This window comes from Zootermopsis nevadensis, unplaced genomic scaffold (assembly GCF_977971745.1).
Source record: "Zootermopsis nevadensis isolate Lab colony 2312 unplaced genomic scaffold, Znev_1.0 Znev_ptg000017l, whole genome shotgun sequence".
In the NCBI taxonomy this organism is placed as follows: Eukaryota; Metazoa; Arthropoda; class Insecta; order Blattodea; family Termopsidae; genus Zootermopsis; species Zootermopsis nevadensis.
Window position 1 is genome coordinate 12,413,905 of NW_028259149.1, and position 23,798 is coordinate 12,437,702.

The 23,798-nt window shown below is 36.7% G+C and overlaps 1 protein-coding gene across 6 annotated transcripts in view; it reads right to left on the reverse strand.

Annotated features, from left to right (window-relative positions):
- Window positions 1-23,798, reverse strand: part of AGO1 (protein argonaute-1) — a 58,900-nt gene that overhangs the window by 20,288 nt on the left and 14,814 nt on the right. For 3 of the 6 annotated variants that reach the window (XM_087350459.1, XM_087350458.1, XM_087350462.1), the window contains 13 exons: window positions 23,320-23,391; window positions 20,554-20,688; window positions 18,816-19,096; window positions 18,268-18,399; window positions 17,936-18,110; window positions 16,833-17,055; window positions 15,493-15,640; window positions 12,391-12,654; window positions 8,932-9,065; window positions 5,458-5,528; window positions 4,452-4,565; window positions 3,041-3,207; window positions 1,900-2,084 (listed from right to left, as the gene is read on the reverse strand). In XM_087350459.1, the coding sequence (XP_087206585.1) occupies window positions 1,900-2,084; window positions 3,041-3,207; window positions 4,452-4,565; window positions 5,458-5,528; window positions 8,932-9,065; window positions 12,391-12,654; window positions 15,493-15,640; window positions 16,833-17,055; window positions 17,936-18,110; window positions 18,268-18,399; window positions 18,816-19,096; window positions 20,554-20,688; window positions 23,320-23,391 (2,101 nt within the window). The remainder of the gene's footprint in view (window positions 1-1,899; window positions 2,085-3,040; window positions 3,208-4,451; window positions 4,566-5,457; window positions 5,529-8,931; window positions 9,066-12,390; window positions 12,655-15,492; window positions 15,641-16,832; window positions 17,056-17,935; window positions 18,111-18,267; window positions 18,400-18,815; window positions 19,097-20,553; window positions 20,689-23,319; window positions 23,392-23,798) is intronic. The other 3 variants (XM_087350461.1, XM_087350460.1, XM_087350463.1) reach the window with 1 other exon arrangement.

Consider the following 23,798-nt stretch of genomic DNA (forward strand, 5'->3'; position numbering starts at 1 on the left):
ACATCCTCGACCACGCACATGAATACGGCCCAATGGAGGATATCATGGACGTGTTAAGAATAGCCTCGAAAGGTAAAATGCTTGACATTTTGGAAAAATTCCACATCTATAAAACCAGCAAAAAGCAAAACATCATAAATGAACAAAACGCCCATGACTCTGATGTGTTATTTGACCTGCAAATAAACAGAAAAAAGTAAATTTCACATGCAATAGTTGGCCACACTACAGTGAAACCTCGATGCATCGTTTTCGGCGGGGGTGGGAAATAAAAACGATGAATGCGGGAAAACGATAGATGCGGGAAAGCATTAAAAATTAAAAAAAAAACAATGTTTCTCTTTCAAAGTTACTTCTTTTTACCAAAAAAGTCTTTAATGGACAACTGGTTTGTCGAAACTTTACGTTTTAGACCAAACAGAGCACTTTCCACGTTCAAAATGTTTTCCTCGTCACGTTCACTAATATTAAGCGCATAAAAGAACGACTTCACTTTCGCCAATGCAGCGTGCGCTTCGGCAAAACTCGGCAAAGCTTCGGGCTCGCATTCGTCGTCTTCCTCTTCCTCACCGCTCCCTTCGCGGACTATAACAGGAAAAATGGAAGTACTATTACTGCCGAACTCAACGAAACGTAGCTGTAGAAGACCCTGAACCGCTGGAAACGAGATGAACCAGAAGAATGAAAAGTGCCGCCAGCCTTTCCTTTGTACTTGTAATAAAAGCATTTGTGAAGAAATTCACACTGCACATGCCATCTGGCATCGCTGGAACGAAATATGAGTGCACCCTAATTAAAATCGTAAAATTTCTGACAATGAGCACCGCCATTCACTCCAACTATCACCCCTGCACCGCTGACCCTCATTCCAAAAGAATGTGCTGGTTGGGCGACATAACAGGTCACGGCTACTGCGTATTCCAAAAACATTGTGCGTCTTTCGGTATTAATTTATCTCTAAACCCAGCATTTTAAATTCTCAGAAACGATCATTGCGGGAAAATTGTGGGCCGGGACTAAGACTTTTGGACGATCGATGCGATAAAACGATAGTTCGAGGAACGATAGAAGCGGGAAAATGTAACATTATTTTATATGGGATGTATTCGGGACCGAACAAAACGGACGATGCATCCGGGAAAACGATAGTTCCGGGAACGATGGATAGAGGTTTCACTGTAGTTATCAGAGTTAATATAATAGTTGGCCACACTAGTTATCAGAGTTAATATACACCCTGCACATTTTTAAAAGTGACAGTAACACCCACGCCTCATTGAAATTCACAGGCACAGACGACACAACCACGGCTCACCGTAGACCAACAATGGCAATCAGGCCAGTGGACATAAAAGCTAAGTACTCAATTTAATACACCAACTCCTGCACAATTAACGTCCAGTGAGGTGTTACATAAGTATGGTTTCATAGAGTACATACCTTCCATGCTCTGCAGAAAACCATAGTCTTTTGATTGTATTATATGAATTAATTTGTTTTGCCACTGATGATGACCTCTACGTCAAACGCATTTGGCATTAGTGTCCTTTCAAACGTAAACAGTTTTGTTTGCATGCATGATTTTATATTCCAAGGTTTTAAGAATGCATTGATATAATGACAGAGGCTAGCTCCAAACATAATGTACCAGAAAACTGACTTCCTTAAACCTTCATATCAGGCCAATTACCTGTTTCAGAAAAGAAATTCAAATCTTTGAACATGGACAGTACTTTTTTAAATACTAACCCAACATGTTATTTTCATATCAAACATCATGAAATGTATGAGATGACACATAACTTGACAGTGTGAGTTATATGACACTCCATTCTCTTATGCAATGGCACCTGTTCAATCCTGTTCACAATGTTTAGTTCATTAATGTTGCAGACTAACCTGACCATACTACTGAGCTCCTGTATAATCTCTTGTCGGTGTTGCTGGACCCTTACAGTAGCTGCGTAACGTGACGGATGGGCATCCATTGAGCCTACTACTGCTGCTATTGAAGGCTTCTTGTTGTCACCAGCAGGAGGATGTGTAACATCGGCTCCCAAGAATATCACAGGCTCATTGAACACCTAAGAACAAATCAGTCAAGGGAATTGGAATTCCAGAGCTACCCTATGTAGATAGGGATAATCAACCCAATATTATAACAAAATGTGAAAGAATTTTACCATTATTTTGGTGGAATAAAATTTATTATTATACTTTTGGGAAGGAATTTAAACTTATATACAGATAAAACAAAATTTGTAACATATATCTTCTAAGTTTTGTACTTGTTCACACACATCAAGTTCAACTTGTCCAGCCCCAATGGTTCATTAGTTACCACTGTAAAACTGCAAGCCAAGACAAGCTTTGCACCATCATAATTTTACTATCTTACAGTCCACAAAAAACTACTACACCAAAAGTAAAAAATTTTCAATGATCTATTATCAAACATATTTTCACAGCTCTATATTAAATTAATGTTTCAATCACTTCACATTTGCAAAATTACCATGTTATTACAGTTTGTAGGAAATTAAAATGTACAAAGTTTGGAATGGCCTCTAATGATATAATATTCACACCAAGTTTCATGAAAATTAGTTTAATGACTCATATTTGTATAATCAAGGTCTGTAATTCTGGAAGAGTTACATTTCTTTCAGCCTGTGGCTCTGCTTGTGGCCAATCATATATTATTCTTGGTGTTGGAAGCATACAGTGGCTTAAAAAGTATTTCATATTGATGCTCCATGAATACAACAGTTTCAGAGTTACCAAACACCACCAAAGAGTGTCACCCCCAGCCATGCTTTACCCCTAGAGAAAGGATCCCTTGTACCCAGTAGATAGAAAACTGGGTGGGCCCAAGAGCAGAGGCTGAAAGAAAAATCCTTTGCCCCTGCCAGGGCACAAACCAATCATCCAGTCCATAGTCGGGCACTATTCTGACTGAGTTACCCTGGCCAATCACGTTGGAAGAAGCATAACAATTTAAAAATGTAATCAAAAGAAACTGCTGTAAATTTAAATATACCTTGGGTCTGATACTTGGCACCAAGATACTGTTGATTCCTCCAAGTTTAACATTTATCTTCAGACAAAGATTTGACAAGGTCTGGGGTGATGTTTTGTTTACATTCTTTGCCTGGACACATTGTGTGGCCATACCAAGAACAGTGTCTCCCACCCTCTTCACCTCAGCTGAAACAAAAGAATACAACCAGTCAGTCCCTCAATTCTTGTTTATGAATTTTCACATTCTAACTCTCTATTAACAAGCAGCAAACTCCAAATATCTTTATATAATTGATCCCATGTCAAGTCAATTTTTAAATTTGCTCTTGGGGGCAGAATTTCCCAATTACAAAAATATATTAAAAAAGTATTGGCAAAATTTTACATGCAAACATAATACTAAATTGCAAACTTTATTTTTTCTGATACATTCACAATAATATATTAAAAACTGCAAGCCAGGCAACATGCTTATGTGAAAATTTTATGACAAGTTGACACATGCAAAAAACAGTAACCAAGCAATTAAAAAATAATAGTAAGTTTGTTTCCTCATACTAAATTTCATTCACCATATACTACTGTCCAAAAACCACTTTGTGGGAAAACCGAATGAGTCATCTATAAAGACAGTAAAAGTCATGCATGCTTAAAATAAAAAAAAAACAAGTCACAAAATATTGTAACATTTAGATGCAAGACGACAACTTAGAGGAACATTATCTTTCAATACATAAAATGCTTCAGGTCAAATATTTTGTTATGAGGTGTTTGCTCCGCTACTACTCATGCACAATGCTCATACTGTATACATAACAGAAAAAATGACAACACTACTGAGCATGGCATATCACACTAACCTTCCTCCCCACCCCCTTAATGCAATGTGAACAAAGCTTTAAACTACCTTGACAAGCAGATAGTCACTCAGTCAAAGAATTCCTAACTTTCATGCAACCTAGGTGTGTTCTGGTGTTCGCAACAGCTACAATAAATCACATGAATACAATCCACACCAATTATTTTGAACAACAATAATTTTGAATAGCTACTAATAACAGCAAACACACATTATACATATACCACACTCCTTAAAAATAGCATTATTCATAATTTATGTACATAAACATGATATCCTAAACTTCAACTGGTGCCCTTATGATATTAATACAGAGTGGGATCTACTCAACTCTCTACTCAGGCTGAAGGCACACAAAGTAAATATAGCAATTACACATAACTCATAACTTATATTCCCACTATAATCTAAACTTTCATTAATTTAATTTGAGAATGTAATACTCCCTTCATACCATGTTTGTGAAAAACCTGAAACAGCATCAAAACTGAATTCGTATCTCTGCCACAATGGCTAAAGTCCATGACAAATGACAGGCACTTTTAAGATGATGTTTGTTTCTGCCACTTACCATACACTGGTGTCTTCCCTGGCAGAACTACTACTACTAGCTGGAGGGCTGTAAATGAAGACTTGAGGTAGCGAAACATTGGCTCCACTTGGTCAGGACCCGTAGCATATTTGCCTATCAAACAAAATAACATCAATTATGTTCAGCTATCTCATACATTAGAAAATTGTCTAAGGATAAAAGCTGACGTATCTATGACCATCACAAAGCCTCTGGTTTGGAGAGAGGGGAGGGGGCAGGGTTAAACATAATTAAAGCAAAACTTCAATAACAATCATTCCTGTGTGCAAGGTGTGCATAAAGTGTGTTGGTTTCTGGTTAGTGCAAGCAGACAGACACACGTGGCATTCAACTGCACTGATGTTTCGTCTTCATGTTTGAATTACTTGAATTCACTTAGCCCAGTGTTACTGTCTCATATTTATTGCACTTCCATGGCCATTTGGTAGTATCATAGCACAGGCGGTTAGATGGAATCTTCTCATTGTGGGAACTCAGATTCATGCCCAGAGCAAACATGTGAGTTTGTGGAGGAAAAAGTGGCAATGTTGCAGGTTTTTCACCAAGTTCCTTTAGTTCTGCCCTGTCAATATAATTCCACCACTGCTGATCCATATTCACTCATGTATCATCTGATGGGTGGACAATGGGCATGTTAGGAGCTGCAGTTACAATAAGACACAGTCCCACCCCATCTCAGCAATAACTGTGTCCATTTCATCCAATCACAATGGAACAATGTTAAACAATTATCCTATGCATGTGCACTCACAGATGCAACATACGTTACTTTATGAGTATACTGAGACATGCATTATTAAGAACAGTATTTCATAAAACACTCTTACCTGTCATTACAGAAATTTATACTGCTATATTTCAGGTTACAACATTTCATGAACTACTGTAGTCACATACATAAAATTGAATACTAAATGAAGTTTAGAAAGTTAAAGTGAACATTTCTATGCACTTACTAATAGGAGCACATTCAGACTTTACTTACAAAAACACGGCTGTCCAATTATTGGCATTCCTGCATCATTACTAATCTTTTGTAGCTGCTGAGTGAAGTTCCTTTAACAAAACATAATACCAAAGTGAATTAAACATGTGCAGTTTTATCATAATAATCAATAAAAACAATGAACAAAAAGTCACCATCAGAAAGACTAATCAAATAATCATGTAAGATATCAAATTATATATTTCATCACCAGGTTTTGCATACATTCATAAAATAACCATCTGCACCTTAACACTTTCTCCTGGAAACTGGCCTTGAATAATTTATTTTTGTTACACAGGTATAACCCAATCTGTCTCTTTGGTTTGTGCATTTCTAACCTACTTCCCTTCACTGAAAAAGTAGGCATATGATTTCAGTAAGTTGGCTTTGTGTGTGTGTGTCCCTTATCAACATTTCAACATGGTGATCAATTTTCACAGAACTTGGTACGAACATTATGCCACTGGGGGATACCCTCAAAACACGTATTCCTTAATTTCCTACAATACACAATAACAGCAACCTGTGAGGTGTAAGTGACATAAGTGACATTGTACAAGACACATGATAACAGGGATCTCAAAAAAGTTACCATGCACCTGAAAATTAGCAGACAGAAAATTCATACTTGCCATAGTTACGAAACTAATATAAGTGAGTGGAATAAGTGCCTCTTGCCCTCAGAGCACCCCAGGGGGAAAACCAGCACTTCAACAAGACAACCAAACCATCTTGAAATTTAACGAACAAAACATCAATAATCAAAGTGCAGTGTGTTGATCCCTGCCTCACACCAAACTGCATCTCTCATACTGCCAAAAAACATTGTATACAAGTCAAGAAATGCATGGACGGTGCAAATTCTGTAGCGTTAACTGTATTAACACCTCCAGACTTTTGTTTCATAAATGGAACCTTTAATGCTCATTTACAAACTGCATAAAACAGGCAAGGTGGACAAGCAGAAAGATGCAAGAATGGATGGGCATAAAATCTGACATAAGTCCAAGGGTTCCTGTGTTCCAAGATGACAGCATGTAAGTCTCATTTGTTTAATTATGTCAGCATTTCCTGTTGAACTTTGGTTCGCAACTTCTTTACTCGGATAAATATTTAGCAAACTACATTTTAAATATTTGCAGAAAAACACATAGGTCTTCAAGTAAAGAATTCATTATTGTTGTCCAATTTATATCAAAGATGGAATGTGTCAACAGATTTTAGTTAAACACCCTAATATAAAATTTTATGAAAATCTGATCAGTGATTCACACTTTTTACATGCAGAAAGACAAACAGTGAAACTAGTAGACTAGTAACAAATAGATATGAATTTTATGAAAGGGACAATGTGATAAGCTGAAGCATTTCTGATTTGTCGTTTGACACTTTTGTGGACCTACAAAGCAAGAATGTGCGCTTGGAGAGAAAAATCTGTAACTCAGTTGATCACTATTCCATCAAACTAGCACAGAAATATTAGCGAACTCAAATCTTAGAACTGAGAAATATCTTTATAGATAAATCTCTGACAAATTTAGGAAGCATCTTTTCAGCAAATAATTTTTTTTATCATCATTACATAATGGGGAAGTCACCCAGTTCATACCAGATGATATGTCAAGTTATAGGTGGACCCATAGTTTAAAAGGGAGCATTAAGATTATCAATAAGCCTCCAGCCCCATTAATTTTAAATCCTTAAATTTGATGCATTTTTAAAAGTACCAAAAGTACTGTAAGTAAATAACTTTTTAATATAAACTCCTTGTTTATAATGTAATATTTATAAGTTTAAATACCTCTTCTATGTTATCAGAATGATAGCTCAATTTTAAAAAAAGAACTAACATTACCAATGAAAATACCTAGTCAGGAATGCAATACTCCATTCTTAACAAAGTCTATGGAAAAAGTGCCTCCGATCTACCCATTTTTGCTTTGTGCAGCATTTTCCAAGAATGTAACTACTGCAGTAATCTTGGTATACCTGTAATAATTTAAAAAAACTGTCAGGCAATACTTTCAATATCGTGTATTCTGAATGTGAGAAAGATCAGACACTGAAGCCAACAGTTTTGTAATTTAATTTATTACCAGCTCTGCATCACACATTTTTACATCATAAGAATGTTCATGTGCTTCTGATTTAAAAATTTTAACCACACGTTACACTGCCACCAGTAGAAGGATGTGGTCCCAATCATTTACTGAATTTGTGGCTACATCACTCCAAAGATTCAGTATCCATCCCTGAATACATCAGTAAACTTACCTGCATACATATATCTTTTGTCTTATATAACCTTCCCATGCCAGATCATGTTTGATACTGATTAAAGTTATTATTAAAATAAGGAGTATAGCCAAATATTGCTTCAGATTGTTCTTGTATCTATAAATCTTTGTCTTTCACCATAAAAGAAGAGAAATTAAATGTTCTACACCGAATCATCCTGTTGTGATACCCTATTAATTACAGTACATATACTGTTAATTACTAGTATTTAACCCATATCCCTTGTATCATCCAGTTGAGCCCAAGCCAGGGAATACGGAAGTGATATTCACACTTTGGGCACACAAATGTAAAGAAGGTATCTGCACAAAAAAGAGGAAACCAGGTTCAACCCCTCACTGTACATACAGTCCTTTTCTTTTATTTGTCAACACAGCAACATAATGCACAGTGCAGAATAAAGACAGTGACAAGCTTCAAAGGCAAAAGTAACACTTAAAATACTAAGATTAATTATATCAGATCAGTACTGTGCCTAGCATGTCTACCATTTTATAGCGCTGCATGCAACTGCCTCCCTCCTCATGGCTGCAGGGGATGGGAAGAAGATGATCAGTGGAAAGTAGGTAAGAATCTGGAAGGTGACTCTGTCCTACTTTAAGGGAAACTATCCTCTCATTTAGACAAGCCTATGGAGAATAAGAAAAACAAGTCTGGATGGCTGTTGCACCAGCTGAGATTCAAACCAGGTAGTGCCCAAACACAAATCTAGAATCTTACTATAACAGACATGCTCAGTTGAGTTTGAAGAAAAAGAAGACTTATTTAAGTATGAACTCTATTCTCAAGACCTGAGAGACAGGAAGTAGTACAAGACAGAACCATGTGGGAGAAAACAAGTGATTTCTGCAAAAATTTTCTAGGACATCTTACCAACAGAATGCGAACAATCAGCTTCTGAATTGCTAATATTTCTAGTGTTAACTCGAAACAAGAACTAATAACTGAAAACTGAATTCTCCTTTAAACAATGATATTAAATTATTTTCATGCAGAAACGCATCTTCTAAATCTGATGTGAATTTTTAACACAGGCTGTGTGTTTTCTTTGCAGTACAAACTGAATGTTTAAATAGTATTCAACAAGCCACAGCTCCAAAGGGTTAAAACAATTAAATACACAAAATTGCATGCCTTTTTGAGATACCCTAAATTGTAATTTATGTGACTCACCGAAGTGCATCTTCTCTAACAGTCCTCTGAGGCGCAAAACACGCAATGGCCCATACTCGGATTTCTACCCCTGTGAAGAACTGTTTCCCCCTCATGTCCCACACACCTTGGTTTGGCATAGCCTGCTGCTTCGTCTGTGCACAAACCAACACACAGTAACAAAACAATTACTGATATTTCACAAAGTTCTGCAATGTCTGTTCAGGTAACAAATCCCAAAATGTTTCTGAAAACAAAATATTCAAAAGCAAAAATATTCATACAAAAAATATTACATTTCATTTCATACCTTAAATATCGACCACAATTGTGTGGCTAGGGCCCAGAATAAAAGCATACACATACTATAAAAATTTACAAACGCAGCTCACATTTGAGTGGTAAAATAAATATGTTCAGTAAAATTTCAAATGGTTGCAATATACATATAACAGAGCACTAGATGCTCTTCTCTTAGAAACAAACTCTGCCCTAAACACACATCTGGTATTAATAATACATATGGGTGAATCATACCAATTTCATATTCTAGTCCGAAGTCCATGTTCTGCAACAATTCTGAAGAGACTAACTCAGAATTACTGCTTTCTTAGTGTGTTATACGCCGATTCACCAACAAAAGGAACTCAATATGTCGAATACCACCCAAATCCATGCACAAATAAGTTCACCACATCAAGACAGAGCAAAAACTAAAAGGTAAATAATTTCAAAGCCCCTTAGGTGGTCTGTTTCTTTGTGCTTACCACTAACATTTTGCTATTCATTTCTGGTTAATTGACAGTATGCAGTGGTGGTAACACAAGTCTGTGTCAATACGGTATTATGTTTTGAAAAGATGTTTTATATTAGATCCATAAAAATATCGAGTATATTCAAACCCAAGAGCAAGGAAGGACTGAAGAAAACTGAAAAATGAGGAGCTGCATAATACATACTCTTCACCAAATAATATTATTAGGATAAATCAGGGAAAGATGAACAAGGCATGTAGCATGAATGGCAGATTAGAAATGCATACAAAGTTCATTCAGAAAACTTGAATCGAAGAGACCACCTGGAAGACCCAGGAACATATGGGAGAATGATATTAGAATGGATGCAAATAGGGTAGAAGGGCATTCAGTTGTACAGCATACCTGTCCAAAATTATTCTGATTTACAAATTATATATACAGGCTGCAGTAATTGAAGGGCTTGTTACACCCCCATATCTCATAAATTTATGTTATTATTATTATTCTCCCATCCGTGCCTAGATTTTCCAGATGGTCTCCCTACTTTAGGTGTTCAGAATAAAATTTTCTATGTAATTCTCATGTCCCATGCATGCTACATTGCCCAGCGATCTAATCCTTAATCTTATCACCCAAACAATATTACATGAAGAGCACAAAGCTTAACAGAAAAGCTCTATTAAATGCAGGTAGGGAAGTTGGTCCAGAAGAAAACAAGGAGAAAAACTAAGCACATGTTTTGTGTTCATCTCTTATCACAATACTACAGAAGAAAACCCATTATGTAAAGGTACATAATAAATTCCCTGAAAATGCAGCTTCGTTGAAGTACTTCGGAACAATGGAAACAAATAAGAATTGCATTCATGTGGAAATTATGAGTAGACTAAATGCGGGGAATGTCTGCCACCACGCAGGTCAGAATCTTTTGTTTTCCTGCCTGCTATCTAAAAACGTAAAAATTAAAAATATACTAAACCAAGTTTCATGTTGTTCTATATGGACATAAAATCTAGTTTCTAACATTAAGGGAAAAAACAGACTGGGGGTGACTGATAACAGGGTGCTTAGGAAAATATTTAGAACTAAGAGGAATGAAGTGATGTGAGACTGGAGAAAATTATGTAACAAGGAGCCTAACAGCATCTATGAATCACCAAATATCATGAGGGTGTTCAAAATAAGAAGGGTAAGATAGGTGGTGCATGTAGCGTGCATGGGGTGGTGATCACATAACATTTCTGTTCGAAAGTGTGAAGGGAAGACAATCAATGATAATGTTAAAATGGACCTTATGAAAACTGGGTATCAGGGAGTGGCTCAGGATGAGTGCCAGTAATGTGCTCTTGTAAACACAGTAATGTACCTCTGGATAAGGAACTTTCTTTTCTTAACTGCAGAAATGTTAGATATTAAACAGCCAGTAATTTTCTTAACACAGATGTCTGTTGTGGGTTGTGCTAAATTATTTTGCTTTCACCATCCAGCATGGGACTGCTTACAAGAGGAAAGACAACACTGAAAAAATGATTCACTATGTTTAAAATAGACACTCACTTGAAAGGCATTTCATATATCACTAGTGATGCATTATGCATTCAGTAAGCTTTGTGTATGAACTGATGTTACATTATAATTTCATAATTTCAAATGCTACATGATAAATCCCAGCAATTCAAAAGCACACAGATCTGAGACCATACTCGAATACCAAGCACTGTTTACGACATATGACAATAACTGAACATATTCTGTAAACAAACACATTTTCTGAAGTATTTTAAATGAAATATTTGAGGACAAAAATTTATTAGAGATTTACACAAGATTTGAAGTTTGTACAAAAATTTAGATTGTGGTCTTCCAGATTATGACAGCATGTTGGTGCCAACAGCTGCTTACACTTATGTGTGTGCGTGGGGGGGGGGGGGGGGGGGGGCCAGACAGTATACAGTGATTATTTCCCATAACAGGCCCTTTTCATAAATCCTCACATAAATAACACCATTTTTTGGCTAAAAAAATTACAAATTATGTGATGAAATATGGAATACTGCCAGACGTGTTTGACCTAGACTGATATTAAAACAGAAAATGAAGAACACAGAAATTTGTCCATAATCTCCACAGGTTTCCAGGTCTGTCATACTGGCATATGAAATTTTGATTATGTAACTATCCATAATAAAACTCTCTAGCAAGAAACCACTGGTTCAACATTACCAATACCAAATTGCCCCACAGCACACAGCCAACTTCAAAAAATGAGCAAAAGAACCTGAGTGAGCCTCAACATTTACAAAAGAGTGTTTCACAAGTCACCTTCAAGAAACATGAGCCAAAACAATCTACGTATTATCCACACAACTTATAGTTAATAGACCCCAAAAGGCTGAGCACAAGCCATGCTCATCCCATGCAGACATTCACACTCAGAAAATAGTGAACAGCTTTCTTCCTTCCAAACTGTATCAAAAGACTTCCAGTGGTAGTGTTTATCTGAGGCATCAAAGACCAATTAAACCTATCACAAATTGGTATTCATGTTCAGATTTTGATTGTGTCCCTCTAACACATAAAAATTCTCATTAAATTGTATAAATTCCATTTCTCAACTAAATCAATGTTGTCTCTTCCTGTACGCAAGCAGCCATATTAGTATGATTTAGTTCTAGTGGTTAAGAGGAGAATTAAAAAATATAATAATAAAACTGTAAGAGACCTGTCCGCTGAGCGAACTAACCCTGCCACCATACTGTAGCTTGGGTGGGGGTAGGACGCGTCCCCGCACTTCCATCATGTTGTTGCTAATGGTGAGGCCAAACTCTTGAACATAAGCATCATTATTGAAGTCAGCCCGCCTGACCAAGTTGTTGATCTCTCTTTCACGGTCTGGCGCTGAACGGGCTGTTGCTTTTATCATTGTTGACGTCTGCATGTCTGTTAGTTTCTTAATACAGCGCTGACCTGCCACTATATTGCATACCTGAAGAGGAAACATACTATCAACATATACTGTGAAAATGTGAACTCCCCTGATCAACACTTGTACACAGATGAACAAACTGGAGAAACACTATATCATGTCCTCTTGAAGACAGTGATGTTAACAAAGCAGTTCATTAAAACACAGTACCATCACTCAAAAGTACAGATACAAATAAATTGTGGGTTCAAAAGTAACTGGTAGCAATTCAATTGGTAGCCCTCGATTTGCGCCGATTCAGAATAACGCCGATTTTGAAACCACCAAGTCAAAAAGTGGAAAAAAACATACTTTACTATTATTTATAACATTTTACAATGTATCTCGTGCTGATTCTTATACTAAATCGTAATTCTTACATCACTGATTTTGAACTATAAATACAGTCATCTCTGCAATTACGCACGTTTCGTTAACACGAATTTGCTCCAATGAGATCGATGAATTGGTAAAAGCTGTTTGTGAAATGCAAACTTTTGCATATGTGAGTTTGCTCTTATGCAATTTCATTCCCGGCGCTTGAAACTTTCAAAGGACTAATTTGATCTCTGCGGAGGTACCGGGGTTATTTTTACTACACGACTTTCTATATGTCAGAGTCTTACATGAATGCAACTATTGCGTAACAGCAGGGATGACTGCATGCATCAGTCACATGAAAGAACCGCAGTCAATCGCAGGAACCAACAAATTGCCGATTGTAAGCGCATAAAATATATTTTTTAATTCCCTTTATTTTATTTACGTTATTTGAGAGCTTTAAATGTAATGCCATTATATTACTTGTCAATGTTTGGGTGCTGGGAATGCATGTCATATTCTTCCCATTGATTTACATTATAAAAGAGTTTCAATTTACGCCGACTCCGTTTATGCCGGTTCATCCAGGAATGCATCCCTGGCGTAAAACGAGGGCTACCTGTAACTGCAATGTGTAAGTAAGTCAACTTTCACTACATTAGCACCAACATTATATACCGTATTTGGTCTGTTCTTAACCATCAGCAGAAAGAACTCTACAAGCTTAAATTATGCAACAATTAACAACTGTTGTATATTTTGAAGTCTGAATATAAAGAGTATCAGAATCATTTTATTTACAATTTACATCCTCTGCTTTATGCATCATCCTTTTTGGTTAAGCATGATTAGTGAACAATGAATGTCACATTATTAGAAAATGTACCCCAAGAAAAAGACACAAAAGCAAATAAATGGATAAATCATGTGCAACTATGACAATAACAGTAACAAATAATTGGGTAAATATGGTACGAGGCGCGTCCACAAAGTAAGTTTCCCACTCGTCCCACAGCTAGCAAACCTTATATTGCGCAAAGCGACTGTGCGTACGTGATAGAGCAATGACGTAGCATGGCGCATGCACTAACGGCACCTCCCGCGTTCTCACAGTAGCATCGTTGCAGCTGTTGAAGATGGAGGTTCTTATTCCAGCTCCCGCCGACTGTTAAGTGCGGTCAGTGATAACGCTAGGCTGCACACGGCTCGACGGACAGCAAGTCTCCTGCAGGAGTTCAGCTGCGAGGTGTTTAATCATTCACCCTACAGCCCGGACCTCGCTCCCAGTGATTTCCATCTTTTCCTACACCTCAAGAAATTCCTGTCTGGTCAGCGTCAGCGTTTTGAGAATGACAGAGAGGCGGAGATGGTTGTCACACAGTGGTTCCAATCCCAGGCGGCAGACTTCTACGACACAGGTATTCAAAAGTTGGTCCCACAGTATGACAAATGTCTCAATTCCGGTGGCGAATATGTTGAAAAATAGCTGGACACTTGCTGTATCTGTTGCAATAAATATTTCCATGAAATTGTGTTTTGTTTCTGTAAACGGCCCCAGGGAAACTTACTTTGTGGACGAGCCTCGTATTACACTGCTTTTGCTACTTACATTCCTGTAACAACTCAACCTGCAATGCAAAACATAAATTCACAACAGATTTCTAGATGAAACTAAACTTTTGGTCAAAAATACAAAGAGGAGAGAAAAGTGGTTTTATGCTGGGGGGGGGGGGTTTGTTTTGTGTGAAAAACGTTTTTCAACGAAATATGGAGAAACATTTTTAACATCCTTTCCTTGGTTGAGGCAGTTTAGTTGTCTTACAGTGCTGTATACTCACAGCTAAAGTTTATGTCAAATCTGTTTGCTTGCACTTGTTCTGGAAGGGATGCGTGAAATTTATGAAATGTTTGAAGGGCAAGGTATAAAAGTTTGGGAACCTCTGCATTATGGCCATTCTTCAAACCTGTGGTTCTCAAACTGTAGTTCACAAAACTGTTAGTGGTATGGATTGTGTTTCTGGAGGATTTTTTCTGCCAACATTATTTTATGCTAAACCCCCCCCCCCCCCCCAATTGGTGACACTCCATCCGTTTGTTGCAAAATTACCAATTTTATAGTATATTAGCATGAGCCGGGATAGCTCAGTCAGTATAGTGACTAGCTACGGGCTGGACGACTGGGGTTCGATCCCGGACGGTGACAGAGCATTTTTTACTCTAGCCTCTGGGGCCCACCCAGCCTCCTCTACAATGGGTACCGGGGTCCTTTCCTGGGGGTAAAGCCGGCCGGGGCGTGATGCTGACCACTCACCCCCATCTAGTGCCGAGGTCAAGGAAGAGAGGAGCTATACCTCCACTCACCCCAAACGCCTACATGGCATATAGTGGGACAAACTTTACTTTACTTTACTTTACTTTATAGTATATTAGCACCTTTACTTTCAGTTAATGAAATGATTTGAGAAAAACAGTAAAAATTGCTGTGTGGAAAAAAACAAGGTTAAACCAAGGTCTGTAAAGAAACACTGAAGTCCTTACCTCAAGTGGCAGATATGTGTGTTTATGTTCTTGCCCCACCTGTAGACATGGCAGGTGCGGATATCGTAGCTTCATCTTGTACTTATCCAGGAAATACTTTGCTACTGTACATTCCACCGTCTGCCCATTTTCTAGTTGAAGTGGAAAACTGAGGAAATAAAATAAGAAATTATTTTACAGGACATGAATACAAATTGCAAGTAGCCAACATTCTTTATCGTTGCATTCACTAGCGATACAATTATTTAAAGTCAGCCTCAAAAACAATATTTAAACATTACAACCAAGAACAGGATTTGAAAAACCATTTACTAAACAAAAGCCATTTTAAAACATCAACCATTTCTTCAAAAGTGTCTTTTATATCTAATAGTAGATCTGCAAGGCATGAAAGGTCTTAAAATCACACAGTTTTTCTGATTCTGTGTTTCATTCATGTTTTTAGCAGTAAATACTTAAAAATACCAAAGCCTGAAAAGCACAACATAAGTTATGAAAACACTGTAATAATGAGACAAAATTATGGACTATTAAGCAAACTTCATGCCAAACTAGAGTTAAGAGTTTATGATACAATGTGCATTAAATGAAAACAGACATAATCTAAAATTCTCTCAAGCAATCAGCTGTGTCAAAGTTGAGTTAAAAACCAATGTTTTGAACACCTGCTCCGTATTCATTACCACAGTTTATTGTAATGTCGAGACAGAGCAGTCCTCCAAAATGCTGATTTTTAATTTATCTCTGGTGCAGATTATTACTGATGAGAATTTTGGTGCATTTATTCAGTGTGAAAACTTCAAATCTTAAATCAGAAGCAGTCATGTGCATCATCATCCTATTAGCCTAAATAATTAAGAGTGCACTGCATGAACAACTTATCTATAGGTTATTTCATCATAAGGCAGAGGTTATACAGCATCAAATAAAATCTGAACATGAATACGAATGGTTAGCAGACAAGGACTCGGAAAAAGAAGCATGGCCTATTTAAAGATACATTCTCACATTCACCCAGAGAGACTGATTAATCATTCAGGATAGCTAATAGCCTGGCTGAAGTTCTGAGTACCTATAAAATACAGGTCTAGAGGGTTACTGCTACAACCGGCTTGATAATATACTGTAAAGAAACTTTAGTTGACAAAAGCCCACTGAATTAAAAATTTAAAATATACACGTTAGGAAACCTGAAAGACATATCGTGAGAACAGATATGTACACACAGTAACTGCTCATATTAATAACTTCAGCATAAACAGACCCATATTATCAAATGGTCTTTCAATCCTTCAAACCAAGGTCCACAAATGTTTGCGAAGTTAGGCCCATACACTCACGATTGCATCTGTGCTGGTCGTCTTGTCACATTACACACTCTGTACTTCCGCCTCATGGAGCCACAGTGTGTGATTTCAATCTTGAGCCCCTTGATCTCTTTGGTGAACTTAACCCTCTGGGAATCTGTGAGAGGTTTACGCTGCTCATTTATGTCCCGTATGTCCAATACTTCGCACATGAACTCAATCACAGGTTGTGCCTTGTAGAATGCCGTTGCAGAAACTGACAACAAAATGGTTGTGCACAATATCCATTACATCTCCCTTTCCTACACTACTTGCTCAAACGGCACTAAAATTGCCCTGCCATGCAAAATGTACAGCATACAAAAAATTAGACCAATATAAAAAACACTACTTTTCTAACAACAGTTTATTATTTTCTATTACAATACTCATTTTGAAGCATTCTTTAGAATTCTGAGCTGTAGACTGTAACATTACATTAATTTAATCAATTTGAAAAACAATGTAAACATACAGACATTAAAACTCAAAATTCCCTAAAATATGGCATCTAATTGGACACAGAACTTCAATTTAAATCCACAAAGCCAAAGGAACAGTACTCTGAATGCATATACAGTGACTTCACAATCCTTGGCAAAATCTCCAGAACTACTCATAACAGCAAACAGGATTCATAAATTATTTTCCTTGCAAATTGGTACCCCTGATTGGTCAATATGGTTCCAAAGTACCATCCTGGGTTTGGTTTTAAAAATTATTCCCAATAGCAAACTTCACAATAATATTTCAGAGTCCAAATACAGATCATGCAAAATGCTTTTCTACACTCTCAAATACTGTATGAAAATATCAGTCTGGGCTTGGATTTTATTACATTGTTTCAGTATGACACGTATCTTGTAATATATATAAAGAAACATTTTTAAACAGTTTAAATGTGGAGTTTCATATTTCCCAAATAAACCAGAATAAAGTTCCAACAACAAAGTTTAGTACACAACACAAATATTGTACAGAAGTTTCTAAATGTGTTCATGGGCAGTAAATTTTAAGCCCATTACTCAAGATTCAAAATGGCAACTACCCCAGCAAAGTTTTGACTTTCACCTAGTGGCACACAACTAACCACATACCATCAATGTTCAGCATCATTTTCCACTGGGAAGGTCTCACAGATTGATGGAAACCAAACCACACCTCCCTCCCTCCACCTAGTGGATGATAGTAGCCATCTGGTGAAGAGAAGAATGACCTTCCTACAGGAGTATACGTCATTGAAGGTAAGTGACGCATAACAACATCCAAAGCCTGCAATCATTAATAGGCATATTAAAGCGTTTCTTAAAACACGATGACATTGTGAAATCAATGCTGCTTATCAGCTTAAAATTGTCCAATGTAACTGGTAGCCAACATACAAGATCGAGTGTAAAATACTATTCCTGTACATAGAAAGTTATCTTACCAGAATGGCATCGTATGGAATTTGCCTTGTACGTCCCTCAAGTGCTTCTTCTAAGGCAAACAATGATACTTGGGCCACCCACTTTATTGTAACTCGAAACACACGATCTTTACCTTCGCCAGGTAATGTCACCTAAAACAACCCACAAAATTGGCACCTGCCCACAATTCTTTTAGTCACACACAAAAAAGTAACAAAAAAATGTCAGTACAAGCTGAGAAAACCACTGAAAATCAAAAGTAAGCACAAAATCTATTCCTTTACAAATGTTACTTTACTGGAATACTGAATTCTAAACAACTATTTAACATAAGCAATGACCGATTGTCTTACTGCATACAATGATATAACTTCAAAACATAAAATCTGCTCAGTTTGCAATAGTACACTGAATAACAATAAACTATTATAAATCACAATCTGAATAATATTGAAAGTGATATGTTAATTATATCAATGACACTACTTTCACTAGGATATATTTGGATACAAGTTACCTTATCTGCAGGCAATTTTATCTACATACCATATAATAACAGATACTTTACCTCCAATTCAACTCTGTCATTTCCTATAGGTAGTGGATCCCTCGTATAAAGATTATTTCGTCCATCAAACACAGGTTTCAGAGTTCCAAAAATTTTGCTATATGCATGGACCATTGTTTCAATAATCTCCCTGTTGACTTTGCGAGGACATTTGTCTGGCTGAATGTTGATATCATAATGATGAACAAAGCCTCGAGGCATAGATATTTGGAAGTGGTTTGCGCGAAGAACTATTGGTCGACCTTCCCGGCCCAAGTTGGGTCTTCTTGGACAATTAAACACTGCAATTTTGAGATCATTAAAATCACTAGAGGTGTACTTCACAGCGAAGGTATCCATATATTACAATTAATTCCTCCACTTTGGTAATTAGGCAAGAATACACACTTAGTATTTTCTGCACATATTTCTAGACCAAGATCCTAACTACTATCTAAGAATTTTTCTTCTTCTTTAAGCTATTTCTGTTTTTGCATTATAAATTAACATAAATAACAGAGACCTGTAGTTGATGCACTCCAATCAATTAAAATCCCTTTGGACTTTCCTAATGGTGTAAATGAGGGGCTGGCAACCAACAGGCCATGTGGCCCAGATTATATTTTTATGCCATCACATTACTTCAGAATTTGCCAATGTCAGAAAAGCAAATATTTTCTGCTACTGAGAACATTTGGGCAATCAAAATATATATACAGTCAAACCTCGGTTCACGAACGCCTCAGATCACGAACAATTCAGTTTACGAACAAATTTTCCGAACACAAAGTGTCTTGGATGACGTACTGTGTCTCGCGTTTCGAACACGCAAGCCGTCAACATCGTGGAGTGATAAGCTGGGAGTATCAGCGTCGGCAGTATTCATAGAAGAATGATCCAGCATGGGGCCAAAGAAAGACAATGATAGCAGCAAAGTGAAAAGTAAAAATACCAATATCATGATAGATGTTAAGAAAGAAATCATAGCCAAACATGAAAATGATGTTTGTGTCTCTGATCTTGCTACTTCTTTGATCCGTGAAATTTGTGCAAAATGGGGTGAGGTGCAAAGTTTCGTGGAACGATATCACCCTGATAAAGCAGTAGCAAGCCACAGCATAAACATTTTCAATGATAATGCCATGTGTCACTTTAGAAACATTTTAAAACGTAGACAAAGGACAACTTTTCAGTGAGACAGAGGCCCAGTGAGTCTGATGCAGAGTCGAGTGGTGCTAAGAGACAGAAAAAAGAAAAAGAATCCCCTTCCAAACAATAACATTTCACTTCCTTACCACCTTCCACTTACGCTGTCAACTCTCCTCCATACAGGTACGGTAAAACTAAATGAAGTTTTCGTCTATATTTGATCTGCTTAGTGTTGTGTTTATCTTTTTTGTGATAGATTTATTGGTTTCCATTGATCTTGTGTTAAGAACTTGTGCACAAAGTACTGTTGTAAAATTTTAAATAAGCAATCATCTGGGGTCCAGTAACGGATTAATCCATTTTACATTAATTCCTATGGGGAAAATAGTTTCGGTTTACGAACAACCTTCAGGAACGAATTAAGTTTGTGAACCGAGGTTTGACTGTAATTATATATATATATCAACGAAAGAAAAGAAAATTTTGTAGATGTAGGCCTGTAAAATTAAAATTGCATAATTGTGCAAAGGTACACTACTCTGTTATTCAAACCATGACATTTAACATAATATGAAAAGTACTGTAGTATTAATAACCCAAGCATACATACTTGGCAATTCGGGAGGCTGTGGAGGTTGGTGTGGTTGCTGGGGAGGCACAAGACCCATGGCACCAGGTGGAACAGCAACAGCTCCTGGGGGGCCAACAGGTCCTGGTGGACCTCCAGGAGGTCCAGGGGGAGGAGCTGCAACATGTCACAATAAATGATAATGATAACATGACACCTGATTTAATGCAAGACACAAAGAAGATATCTTACTAGCGTCAAATTTCTTTCTGGAAGCTCTGCAAATGCACCAGACACATGCAGTGAAGTGAATAACCTCTACTTTCATGTTAACAATGAAAGTGACATGTCACATTTTTCATTTTACTAACTATTTTGACTAAAATCAAATGTTCTTACACTGGAAAATATAAACTTCAACACATTAGATGTTTCAATTGCAGTTCCATATCCTTCCGGGATAAAACACCTTCCAAGGAATTCTCATGTACTTCACACAATTTAGTTTTAGTCTCATTCACTGTTCTTATGTAACTGAATAATTCATTCTGGCATAGTATACCTGTTATCCTGATGCACAAATTACAGTGGAATAAATTCAGCATAAAAATTAATTTGAACATACTACACAATCTGTCATTTAATGACTTATGTTATCTTCATGATCACATGCACCGTTTAAATATGTCAACTTCCCTGTATGAAATATAGTGAAATCACCAAGAACAGATATAATTCTTATACTTTAAGTTTCAATTGTTTCTGACATTCTTTTTCAGTAATTATGCAGTGGCATTTGTACATAGGCTAGATGCAACAGATATTTTTAATACAAATGTATAAAATAGTCAAAAGAAATGTATACAATTCCCATACCTTGAAATAACATGTAAATCTAGACTTGTTTCCTAGAAGTTGAAAATGTTTTTAATGACACACAGTAAGACCCTAAATAATATTCCATGATAAAATATGTGGCCATTACATCAAAACATTCCACTAGTGTTTCTACCAGTTCTCACACCATTTTCAAAATTCATCAAAACAAAGTAAACCAATGAATAAAAACTGCATTTCACACAGTGCACACACTTCTGAACATCTTTAATCCATTCTATACTTCTCAAAGGATTGACATTACTGGTACATGAAATGTTACATTAAGCAATTCAATACAATATAAACTGAACCTATATTTCCCTAAAAAATCCTACAGTTTGGAAGGTTCAACTACCAGCCACCATGGTTATTTAATATCAGTAATAGTGAACACTGAATGAACACTACAGAAAATATTCAACATTCGTCCCAAAACGGTTCCAGTGTAGCTTCATGTACGGCAACCTCTGTACACAGTAAATGAGTTTTAAGTCTAATTTTCCTGGTATCAAATCCACTGACTAATCACTACATTTATGTCTATGGTCATACTATGTATCTGAAAAGATTCAAGTCTAAATTAGTGTTTGTGTGTTAATGCAAAAATTGTTTTCCACAAAAAGGCACATTTCACAACAATCAATCACTGCACAAACACAGAAGCCCCTAAGTTTCCTACTGAGCACTTTAAGTGTATCATGTAAAATGAGCAGAAAAATATAACTGTAAAATTACAAAATATTTCATTATTACTCCCCTCTGAAAACATTAGATATACCAAGCAATACATGATAAGTATGACAAATTCAAGCAAGAACCTGGAAGCATAATTCTGAAGCCAAAACACACACAAGTCACAAAGACTTCATTATTAGTTACAACTAATAGATTTTACTGGGATTACTGGTGTTACAGATTAAATATAAAGCCAAAACATCACCTGAAATACTTCTAAATAATTTAATGTATCACACAACTGATGTCCTCACTACAACAATATTTCAAGATTCAATCACTACACCAAATACCCATTAAATCAACATTTTCTTATAAGACAGCCATCTTCAGACTCACTGCCTTCAAAACCTCAAATCCTACAATATTTTCTCAACTAGTCAATGAATAAAAATGTTCTGAAGTTTGTGTTCTATATATGCACCATTAAATTTAAAAGTTACATTAAGCTCAATCATAAACAGAAACACAGGTTTCAGGAACATTTACTGCTACATTGGTTAATACATGAACTTTTATAATGCAGAGCAAAAAGAATGTGAAGATGGCTGGCTGTCTTTTGGGTTGTTGCACCATGTAGTCTGGTAGAAGTTTACCAAAGTTTTGCCCTGATAATGGAGGCAGCAAGGACCTCTATAACACTGGTAAACTTCTACCAGACTACACCATGAAAACCTCATCATGGTCTGACACAACTCATACAGCTGACTGACCATGACTGACAACAGAAATTAAATGTGCACTTACTATCATGTTAGGACTGAAGCTACAGACTGTGTTTAGCCCACTGCAATCTGGTTTAGTGAATGCTCATACATAGTGTCAGAAACTGTTCGCTGTATCATTCCATACTCATCAAGAAACGAGTACTGATATCAAGCAATTGATGTTTTTCTCTTGTAATAATTTTCTAAAAACCATGCTTCTGCAGTTTATTTTACTACATGCGAGCAGCAGCAGCAATCTTAAACCATCATTCAAATTAAGAAACACAAAAACATTTCACCCAGACAAATTTTCCTGTTAAAATTGCTTTCGGTTATTAATGGCTTCTACAATTTAGTTATCATGAACAGAAAAGATGGATCATTATGTTATGGTATATAACACTAAAAAAAGTTATCATGAAGAAAGAAATAACTCCATACTAATCCTAGAAAGTATCAGTAGAACTTTCAATGCATATTGGCATACCCAGGTTGCTTGGGGAGGGAGGGCGGGGGGGAGAAGGCTCAGTCATCCCCGCCATACCTGTCCACGACACTTCTGTTGAGGGAAAATGAGCCCAAGGTTTAAATTAAAGAAACACATTATTAGTAATAAAGCACACAAACCAATAAACAGCTGCAAAGCAAATTATGTCCCATTTACATGCAGGATTAAATACTTCTAGTAAAGACTGCTGAAATTTCAGTGTGCATCACTGTCACTAGTTTTTTACCCAGTGAAGAAACAGCCAGATTTGTGTATGATTTGAGGTTTTCACAGCGGTGAGTATGAAGATTTCTATCTTCTGGGTTGTTGCGCCGTGTAGTCTGGTAGATGTTTACCAACATTTCAAAGGTCATACTGCCTCTGTCATTGCCCTGATGATGGAGGCAGTATGACCTCTGAAACGTTGATAAACATCTACCATACTACACGGTGCAACAAACCAGAAGACAGAAATCTTC